At 40.9% G+C, this 11471-nt stretch overlaps 1 protein-coding gene across 5 annotated transcripts in view; it reads left to right on the forward strand.

The window, feature by feature from the left end:
• LOC131243283 (uncharacterized) overlaps window positions 1-11010 on the forward strand; it is a 42010-nt gene extending 31000 nt beyond the window's left edge. For 4 of the 5 annotated variants that reach the window (XM_058242525.1, XM_058242531.1, XM_058242511.1 and 1 more), the window contains exons 8-11: window positions 6752-6815; window positions 7439-7500; window positions 9256-9420; window positions 10683-11010. In XM_058242525.1, the coding sequence (XP_058098508.1) occupies window positions 6752-6815; window positions 7439-7500; window positions 9256-9389 (260 nt within the window). In that variant the 3' untranslated portion in view covers window positions 9390-9420; window positions 10683-11010. Of the gene's footprint in view, window positions 1-6747; window positions 6816-7438; window positions 7501-9255; window positions 9421-10682 lie in introns of those variants that run through there. The other variant, XR_009170010.1, reaches the window with a different exon arrangement.
• The last annotated feature ends 461 nt before the right edge of the window (window positions 11011-11471 follow it).

An 11471-nucleotide genomic window follows, 5' to 3' on the forward strand; every position in this document is an offset into this window, starting at 1 on the left:
CTAGTATCAAATATGTTTGTGTCTCTCTCCGTGACATTTGAGGAGTTCACGCAGAGAAGTATGGTGTGACACCACCCAAATAAGAAGAAAGGGGTTCCCTTGCTACTAGACTCGAGCCACCCTTGTCTCATAACCAGAAAGAGGCTGACACCACCATTGCGACCCAAAACGAAATTTGTACCAAGGTCTGTGACGCTAATGAAATGGACCACACTGAGTAGTCCCTAGCTGCAATAGCGCAGAATCAACAGCATCCATTCAGGGAGGCACTTACACAACCCAAAATTCAGGCTGTACCATGTGGTGTGCTGTGGCACTGTAAGATGGGTCACCCGTCCACAAGGACAATCAAAAGATTGGCACTGGGGCATCAAAATGTCCCACAATGATAGATTGAACATGGGAATGCACCCGGTAGGGTCCTAAGGGGAACATAAGCCGCAAGAATGGATGAGGGTGTGTTCTTGATTCCAAAGGGAGCTACTTCAAACATGTTATGGGTCAAAGTCACCATCCATGACCCTGTGCTTCTCTTGTTTAGGGGCAAGAAGGCAATTCCAGGCACTCCTCCATACAATTCCTCTCTCATTGTGAGTTCAAAAACCAGAGGAGCTGCAAAGCATGTGTAGTGAGGAGCCTTTGTTGAAAGATAGCTAAGACCGTGACCCAAAGATCTTCCCAATCGATGGAGCTTCAATTGTCTATTGATCATAGACAGGCGTCAAATTCTCAACTGTCATCAAATCCTCAAGCTTTATTGGTTCTTGAATTGTGAACCTTCATGTTGTTCCTAATCGATGCCTAAGGAAAAACCATTTGTGACTAGATATGAGGTGCTAGAATTTGTTTCCGGCTAGATATTTGGTGTGGTCAGCATTCTTTGGCAGAAAACTTATCTTTCTTTGTTTGCCATAGCTTTTGACTCAAACATAGTGGTTAGAGACTGTTTCTGTTTCAATGATGGTCAAGGAATCTGGATTCCATCTTTTTGAAGGAATTTTTCTGATTCCGAACTAGAGGAGCTTACTTTTCTCCTTTCTCAATTGCAAGGGATATCCCTGCCTCCCTCTTTGCTCTCAGAAGATTCCATGCGATGGTCATTGTCAAGCTCGGGTCAGTTTTCAATGCGCTCTTTTTACTAGTCACTATCAGCTTCTTCCTTCGCCTCCTGCCACCATTCCAGTTCTGTTTGGTCCTACAGAGTTCCACCTAAAGTCGCAGCATTTGGATGGCTTCTGGGAAGGAATATAGTGATAACCGTGGACAATCTCAAGAAAAGAGGAATGTACATTCTGAATGTTTGTCTCCTTTGTATGCAAGCGGAGGAATCAGTCAACCATGTCTTCTTACATTGTCTTTTCACTTCCAATATTTGGTGGAGTGTCCTTAGGCTGGCTGGCATGTCTTGGGTTATGCCGCAATCCGTGGACGACTTGTTATGTGGTTGGCACGCAGATTCGGGAGGAACTTTGGGAAAAAGGAAGCGGAGAATACGCTTTATGGCTGTGCTCTGGGCTGTTTGTGCTGAAAGAAATAACTGTTGCTTCCAAAATAGAAGTGTTTCTGCTGTAGGGGTCTTTTCGAGAATCTTAGTTATGTTCAAAGATTGGGCTCCTTGGGTTTTGCTTTAGATCGGGTTTTGGGCTGCTTTAGAGCAGTTTCTTGTCCATTCTTTCTTTCTTTTTTGTTTTTTTTTTCCCCCTAGTTTTCTTTCCGTTGTTCGTTTTTCTGTTCCCATTCTCCTTGTTTTTTCTTTCAATAAAGTTCTCATCTTTTAACAAAAAAAAAGAAAAAGAAAGATGGGGAAGGGTAACTCATCCAAGTTCACCGAATGTAGATGCCACCAAACTCAGAATATTGGCTATGCACAAAGCCCAGAGAAACCTGAGTTGCAAGTATTGACAACGGTCATGAGGACACTAGTCTTGTAGTAGGGGTGGCAATGTGTTGGGCGGCCAGACCTTGTAGAGCAAAGGCTTGGGCCCCTAAACTTGGCTTGAGGGCTGAGCTAGGGCTTAAAATCTAGGCCCCTGTCCAAGCCAAGCAGACCTGGGCCAATGATGAATGACCTGGCTTGTTTGCCTAGTCCAATCATCAAGTGGACTACCATTATACAAAAATAATGGATGGTTTAAAGATACTTGTGAGCAGATCCCATTCACCACACGTGTAGTTTAAAGACACTCGTTAGATTGGGGTCATGCTTCAATGATCCAAATCACTTATTTGACGGAACTCAACATAGATGGAGGAAAAAAAAAATTTAAGTGGGATTATTTCAATTCTTCAATCGTTTAAATATTCTCCTTACAGGGCCGGCCTAGCCCTTCAGGGCCAAGGCCAGGATGAGGGTATTTTTAGCCCAATTATGGGCAGGGTTCAGACCTGGACAAAGGCTTAGAGAACGAGGGCAGGACTAGGGTTGGGCCAACCCTAGCTCAGCTGATTGCCGCCCCTACTGCATTCGACCGGGAACGACACATGGAATCCTCACAGGCCTTGTCACCTTGATAAGCGAAAAATGTCTTCCTGCAAGGAAAGAAAGGTGAACATGTTTGCCATAGTCGAGGGCCCAAAAGAAGGCGACTCGTATGTAATGTTGATGATGAAGTACATGGAGGAGACTAATGAGAAGATTGAACACTGAACCTCTGTGATGCTTTCTTTCCAATTGGAAGCACAATGGAAGGCTTTGAATGTCACACACTCAATGCCGCAGCTACCCCATGTTGCGTACGGCATGTTTTGGCGACAGAAATCATTTTGTGCTCTGAATGTCATGATGACCCAAACCATATCGCAGACGATATGTTGCGGCAACGCATTCTGTCTAGCACAGAATGTCGTGGTGACAGAATTCATGTCACAGATAGTCTGCACCACTAAATCAACACTGTTGAATACTAAATGTGGCACTAGGTTAGCTCGTCATGGAGAACCTGCCCATGACAGGAATTGTGGAGGAAGATGAAGGGGCCTTTCACAATGGATTTCTCATGCACAGTAGCACTCCCATATCAATTCTAACCCTCTAGTTGCAGCAAGAACGAATCCACATGAATCAAATTGAGCTAGAAACCCATTGGTATCATGCCCAAAGCATTATTTTCCATTAAAAAAATATCCATGAAACCAGTGATTTTAGACGAAATCTCCGGCAAAGGCAACCAACTCCTCACTACCACTGCAAAGTTCGGTAGTGGGTGGTAGTGAGGGCGGGGAAAACCTAACAGGGAAAGCAGAGGATCGAAAGAAGGAGAAGATCATTACCCCTCCTCTCTGTCAGAAAAAGAGAACAATTGAGGGTGGTTCCAAAAAGAAGACGAAAGCTTGAAGTCCGAGAAATATGAGAGAAGCAAAAGTAAATATAAAAGGGTTTCGCCCCTTTATATAATGAAACGAACAGATTGAAGTCTGAGAAATCTGCAAAAGAGGAACATGGTTTTGCTGACGTTTACTTGCTGTCTGCAAGATGTGGAATCTGTGGATCACTTGTTTCTTCATTGTTCCTTTGCAAGGGAGGTGTGGGTCCTCTTTTTCCAACTCTTTGGGGTTCTTTGGGTGATGCCGGATTCTATAGATAGTTTTCTTCTTTCTTGGCACGGAGGGTGCTCAGGGAAATCAGATACAGGGTTATGAAGGCTGAGTGGTTTAGCAGGTTTGTGGGCTCTATGGTTAGAACAAAATGGTCGAGCCTTCAAGAACAAGGGCAAGAGAGTGTTATAGGTGTTCAAGAGGGCAAAATCTTTTGTAATAGAATGGTTGTCGGTTTCAAATAGTTCTTTTCCATTTCCTTTGGGTTGGCATTAGCTGGTTTCTGCTTTCTTTCTTTTTCCTTTTCTTTTTTTGTAAATTTTGGTTTTGGCCTTTCAATGAAATTATCATATTTCAAAAAAAAAAAAAACCTGAGAAATCTAGCCAAATAAGATAATCAATTTGGATTCAACTATGTTGCATGTGCCAAAAATGTGTCAGGGATAATTCAAACTCTCACAAAGAAGATGGCCATGACAACCTTTGGATTCCGCAACATCTCCAGCAGCTTGTGATAAGCAACATGCGATACTTTATTCTTCTACGAGACCATTGCCACAACATTCAAAAGCCCAGGTTTTTTACCCATGAGATCAATCAACAGCCTTTTGAAGGTCTCAAAGCCATTCAGCATGTGGACCCGTGGTCCCCAGCTCACTTTGAATTATGTGCAGGTGCTCCTGTAACAACAGATCAAGCTTTAAAGATGTTGTGCAATTACATCTCCTTTAAGTTCTTGTATTCACTTTGGGGATCAAAAATGGTGAATCCACAATCCTGAACTTCACATAGCTCGGACAATCCAAACATTCAGCAGTAAGCAAGGGATTGCATCACATCCAAGCATGGGGCCATATCTCCCTACGAAGTAGTACCGAAACAGCCACTGTGGCATAAAACCAACTCTCCAATTCATCTTCCACCACACTCAAGGTCAATCTAGAGGTTCAAAAGTACACCCAGGATGTCCACACATCAGATGCACATGTGAAAGAAGGAACAACAGCCAAAAGATCAAGGATTTCAACCACTATTGCGACTTTCTAGACCTGACAAAACATGTTCCACGACAAGTAGTTATAGCCATTGTTCGAAATATCGATACTATCGGCCGATAAGAAGAGAAATCGGAGATTACCTGTAGGCTGCAGCGAAGATCGGTGATTGGAGGTGGGCCATTCGACAGGTAAGTAGATTTCCTTCTTTTTCTCGCAATTTTCTTCAATTTCCCTCTTTCTTCGCTGATTGGAACGTGCATGAAGGAGAGGGAAAGTGAAGGAGAGGGGTGCGGATGGGTGAAAATGGGTCGCGCGGATGGGTGAAAATGGGTCGTGCTGATGAGTTAACACACCGCCCATCTAGTTTTCCAAATCATTTTAGAGGTTGAGCCTAAAATTGAAGCTCAGGAAAAAAGAAAAAGAAATAGGAAAGTGATTTGTGCAGTTTCTAAGGCCCTGGTGATGTTTATTTGTCAAAACTAACAATCCATGGATGAATGGAAAACACAAATAATCTTGTGCAAAACTTCTGGTTTCAATGGTAGACTTCAATTCACACTATTTCGTGGTGTGGTCCACTTAAACTCTGTACCTGCTTCTATCTGAATGACGGTGGGCCCCACGGAGTTTACCTACTGAGTTACTCAATATGCAATCCACGTGAAAATGCATCGATAGCTCTTACATACCTCACTTGGGCCGCGACGGTTTTCCCACTACCTTTTACAGAAACGTCTTTTTGAAACCTTTCTTACCCTACGGTGATGTTTACAAACCTATATAGAATGAAGGGAAAATACCTTGATCCATTCATCTTTGGCCCTCAAGAAATTTTTGGATGTTCCATTTTCTGGGATTTGAACATGTATATGCTTGGGCTAAAGCCCAAATAACAGATGGACGGATCGTAGGATGGACCTCCAGAGCTTAAATAAGTACGGGTGAGTTACTAAACTGTTACGTAACTGATTTTGAATAACTTGGTCCAAGTGTCATTATCAGATTAGAGCAGTACAACTTGCGATGCTTTAGGAACCATGGATTATTTCTCATATATGTACACACACACATAACAGAGGAGAAAATCTTCTCCTTCAGAAAGGATACTTATTTGATATTGTAAACATCTAGCAGCTTGCAATTATGTAAATCACTTAACCTATGCCTAGACTATGACGTGCTTCTGAAGTCATACTTGCTGCTGCTGTCATCTTAAAGATCTTATTTAATAGCAAGGTGTTCTGTATCTGTTACGATACTGATGCATATAGGTATTGGCCATGACCGTTACGTGCTACGGGGGTGAAACGAGGCAGTTGGCTTTTTGGGACTGTATCGGCTGTTACGGTTGTAAAGGCCGTTACGGGGCATAATGACCGTTACCCCCGTAACGGTCCAAAAACAACCCCTTTTTTTTCATTTAAATTCATTTCTCTCTCTCTCTCTCTCTCTCTCTCTCTCTCTCTCTCTCTAAATCACTTTTCTCATTCCAAAAAATTTCTTACATCATTTTACAATAGATTTCGACCACTCTTACCACAGTTTTAAGATTAAAACTGTAGGTTGAAGTGATTTGAGTGAATAAAAGCTCCGAGGGTTATTTTATTTTTTTTTCAAAAAATTGAAAAAGTTGTATTTATGCTTTTTTATTTTTTATTTTTTTATTTAAATGATTTCTAGTTTTAATGCTTGATTGTGATGTGTAAACATTAGATACATATAATCATGTTCACAAATTCACTAGACAACCCTACACAACTCTCACCAAAGAGTGGACCGTTACACTACCATAACCATGTTCAAAACAAAAAATGAATACATATTTGGAATATTTACATTGTTCTTGATTTTCTAAATATTTTTTCAAAATTTTTTGGGCAAAAGAAAATTTTCAACCGTTACGGTGGTCGTAACAATTGTTACGCCCCCGTATCGGCTGTTACAGCCGATACTCGTATCGGTAATGGTGGTGACTGTTATGGCCACCGTTACCGATACAGAATACCTTGGTAATGATTGTATTTCTCTCTGTTTCAATTTAATGAAATATAAGAGTTTGCCATTTTTCCAACCCAAAATCTTTTGTTACACTTGCCTATTTTAAGTAGTCCTCTATGTTGCGTTGTAGAAATACATTTTCTGTAGTTAATGAATTCCTCAATAAGCGTTTGTCCAAGTTTTTTAAAATTTTAATTTTTTGTTTTATCCGATGCAGCTACAGCTTCTGACTAATGGTTTCAGATTGCTAACAGCAGGGGGTTCACTTGTCTACAGCACTTGCAGGTGAGATGTAGTCAATCTCCTTTCTTATTTTTGATGGTTCGTTGCTTCCAAAGGGAATTCTCATATACAGATAGTTTGCACCCTATTATGGTGCAAATGAGTTGTATGGGACATGTGGAGTCCAAAATGTCGATCTTGAGAGTCCATAAATTCCAATTCACTCTTCATGAACCAACGTGCAAAAACCATACCAATAGAATGATTCTAACCCTCCAAACAATAGTCCATTTGCTATAACCATACCGTTTCCATGAGAACAGTAAAAAGGTTATGATCGTCGAACAAAGTGATTCTTCAGAGACAAAAAGCAATCCATGGCAGTGTCTACTGCCTAATTTGATTATTGAACCTTTTTTTGCTATAGCTTATCTGGACCATTCTTTTTCAAGCCATTGATTGGATACCTATGGATGCTTAATAAGTGTGATTTTGGCTTGGTGGCCCATGAAGATTGGGGTTTGACCAAATAGTAGGACGAGATGAATAAATAGACTTTCAACAAGCCCAATACAAGTAATTTACATCGGAACATGGTACAAAGTAGTTGCATATGATCACTCCTTGACTTGGAGTCTGTGCCAAATTTTTACAAATTCTTACATTTTCCCATTGTCTTTGAACAGTTTAACTGTTGCCCAAAATGAGGATGTAGTTGAGCAGTTTCTAGCTACAAACCCTTCTGCAGGTATGATTCCTCAGCACTTCCACTTTTAGCAGATTGCAAGTCCTTTTTTTTTTTTTTTCATGATACATTTACTTTAGTAGTGGATTCTTGAATTACTTAATTTTTATCAATTGGCAACACAGTTTCATAAACCCAGAAGATGCTACCAAAACCAAGAAACTTCAGATTGCTTGTGGTTTTATATATCAGAATTATTTTTCGACTAGTTCTTTAGTGATTCGTGAATGGATGGGACTTGTCCCATATCTCAATGGATGTCCCATGCTTATCCTTAGCATTTGGACGTCCCAAATGCTAAGGATGGTGGGTGCTTCTTGAATCCCAAGTCACTTAACCAATCCCAACTTGGCAGTAGTTCCAAATGGGTTGCAACTTTGATTCTGAACTAATTCAGTGGCTCATTTTGGCCAGGTCTGAGTGCAGAGACCTAAAAGCCAAAAGAATTGTCTTTTATCTCCACAGCAGGCTAATCCACCTCTTTTGGTTTTGCATCAGAAAAGTATGCCCAGATTTCAGTAATACTGAAAACTTGACTAGTGTTCTGCAAATCTTCTCATTGAGAAACTCTTTTTTTTTTTTTTTTTTTTAATGCAATGGGATTTAAGTCTCTCTTCTCTGGAATGCATTGCAATTATTCCAGTATCATCAACCGTTAGTAAATTTGTTGACTGTATGTGGTTGATGGTAAATGAAAATAATCACACAGCAGTGATGTCTGGCATTTTCAATCATATTTCGAAAACAATACAAATCAATGTATTTCACTGCCTATGAGAGAACATTTTGTATCCTCCTCATCCGGCATGCAACTGGTGCAAGGTCTGGGGTGTTCATCAGGTGTCCTCTACCGTCTGGGTTCTCTGGCCCAAAATAGGACAGTTCAATTGTCGTGGGTCACACATATACAACCAGCCTACCTGATAACCAGGCTTGCATGACTTGGGCCATAGCACATACATAGTGGAGCTTGCTAGATAGCATGGGTACCCGAAGTATCCAATTGGTTTTAATTGTATTTGGGTCCAGATTCTGGGCTTTGTTAATACCAGTAGGGAACTGTGCATTGCGTGGTGCACGCTGTAGCTGGTTTGTGCGCCCATTAAGATTGGTCCAGTGATTTGGATTCAATTAGAAATTCAGTCAGGATGGGTACCCGTCAGGTACTCAAATATATGATTTTTTATTTTTTAGTTTTAGTTTTAATCCATTATATAGTTATACTTTTTATTAAAGAACCTTAGGGAAGGCATGTTTCTGGCATTAGATCTAGATATGGATCCAGATTTGAACTTAGATCCGGCCTGACTCTAGATCTGGATCCAAACCCCATTCTAAATCCTAATTCATGCTCAAAGCTGAACCCGACAGGATCCAATGGGATACCCAACTTTAGTCAGATTCGGATCTGATACATCATATATGGTACCCTTATCTGAACCCTACAAGATCTGGTACTGATTCCCTAAAATAAGGCTTGTATACAAGCAAACCAGTATTCAAACCAAATCTGATCTGTTGACTGCCTACTACTAATTGAATGGCCCAGTTCTCACAGACATGTGCCCTTATGGACAAAAAGACTGTTGTGAAGAGATGAATGACCTGGATCTAACGAATAAATGTCATATTTCTCCTCTCCAAATCACTGAATTTTGAGAAAATTCTAATTCTTCGCTAGATCATTTATCATAGTTACTTCTGTTGTTTCTCTCTAATGTGTTTATTAATAGAAACACTACTATCCTGATCTTGTAGAGCTAAGAGAGATTGATGTGGCGAAAAACTGGCCTTGTCGAAGCGGACAGATTCCAAAGACCTTGCGATTTGATCCTTTGACATCCCAAACCAGTGGACTCTTTATTGCAAAGTTCGTGAAACTGGCGAGTTAGGCAAGGTGGGATTCTTCCAAGCCGTGCATAGGTAATTACAAAACCCTGCTCATTGTGGATTTTGATCTTCCAAACTCTACTGAGAAGAGAGTTTGTATTTACATTGATTTGCATAGCATACGGGTTTTTTATTCGGATAAGTGGGGCCCATGGTTCAGTAAATCCAGACCATTAGTCTGCTGGGTCGCTAAAAAATTCCATCCATTAGACAATCATAAACTTCTGATTTATTACCTAAAAGAATAACAGGTTAGGAAGAAAATGAAGGGAAAGGCTGCATAACTGAAAATAGATTTAAGATTGGTGACTAAGATCTTCCAATATGGGAGATTTTTGGGCACTGTCAATCCACGGTAGGATGCAACACACCAGTGGTCTGGATTAGTGGCTAGGATCTTCCAATCTGGAATACTTTTGGGGCACGATCAATCCATGGTGGGACGCAACACACTGTTGGTCTGATGGGTCCCCTAAATGATTTCCTCCAGTGGACAATCAGGCCATGATAAACTTCGGATTTTGTTGCCTACAAATAGAAGGCTCAGAAGAAAAAATAAAGCAATTAGTCCACATTCAACTGAAAATAGACCCAAGGTTGGTGACTAGGATCTTCCATTCTGAGAGATTTTTAGAGCGTGGTCCATCCACACCAATGGTCTGGATGACTAAAACCATGGGCTCCTCTTGTCGAAAGTGAAAACCCTAGACAAATTAGCATAATTTTCTACCATTTCAAGTTTGCTGGAGATGATGCACTAGCAGGGAACGGCACTATGCGTGGGTGCATAATACTTTTTTTTTTTTACACATGCGCACACACTCACACCGTAGTGGGATTTCACCACCTGTGGATACTCAAACCCGTGAGCGGGTGTTGAAACTCCTGAAAGTCTACCACCCGAGCAAGAGTAAGGATCCTGGGTGCATAATACTTGCTACCACTGGAAGTGTGTCAGATCCAAGTCGTTCAACATGTGGACCCTAGACCTAACATGCACTGCCTGAAAAATCAAGCAAGGCTGGACATCATGGGGACATTGATAGCACTTGTGTATCATGTTGATGTATGTGCCTATGTAATTAGAGTCCCATTCTTTCAGTGGTCCATCAAATTGCTGAAACATCAAGTGCTTACTCTCACAAGGAAATTACAAAGCGTCTGTTTAGCAGCCCCTATCCAAATGGTCCCTAACTTTCATAGACAATTATCTTGAATTTTCTACCATTTTGAGTCATTGGAGATGATGAATTTGGTCAATGGTCACTTGATGATTCTAACAATCGCTTTTGCAGCTGGCTGGACCTTATCATTGGCGATTTGGACCTCAAATCAATGCGCTGAATTCAATCCAAGAGAAGCTTAGTACACTAACAAGGAACCATGCAATTTGCAGGTCCACAACACATGCAAATGTTGAAATTGCGCAAGATCCAAGTCGTACAACATGAGGACCCCACCCCTAACATTCACCAGCCAAAAAATCAAGCAGGGAGGGACATCATGTGGACACTTTCAAGTTGATGTATGTACCTGTATAATTACAGTACCATATTTTGAGTACATCAAATTACCAAAACATTACCTGCACAAAAAAAATAAAATAATAATAATAATAATAATCAGAAAGCGTCCATGTAGCAGCCCTGTATGAAGGGTCCCTAACCTGCTTTTCTTAGATGCTGTGGGCCCCATTGTCCACTCTAAACGGAGATGACACTGTAGAGCTATAAGAACCAGAATATGGTAGAGCTATATTGCTATGTACAGATGGCTGTGTTATTTTTCAATCAGGATTGTCCATCTAGCCGGACCAATTTTGGATGGAAATTGATCTGAGGCACTCATATATGGGATGATCCTATCCATCTAATGGTGACCTTTGAATCGGTGGTTGGAAAGAAAAACAGTTATGGCGCCAACATTAAATGCTGGAAAGTAGAAACAAGGATTCTTGATAAGTATGGTCTTCGAGGAATCTGTAGGGAGAGCCATTTGTTGGACAGTTCAGATTGATGGAATAACCTGACGTAGAGAGAGGTCTACACCGTATTCTGGTTCCCAGTAAATGAGCACAGTTCAGA

This window comes from Magnolia sinica, chromosome 1 (genome assembly GCF_029962835.1).
Source record: "Magnolia sinica isolate HGM2019 chromosome 1, MsV1, whole genome shotgun sequence".
Classification (NCBI taxonomy): Eukaryota; Viridiplantae; Streptophyta; class Magnoliopsida; order Magnoliales; family Magnoliaceae; genus Magnolia; species Magnolia sinica.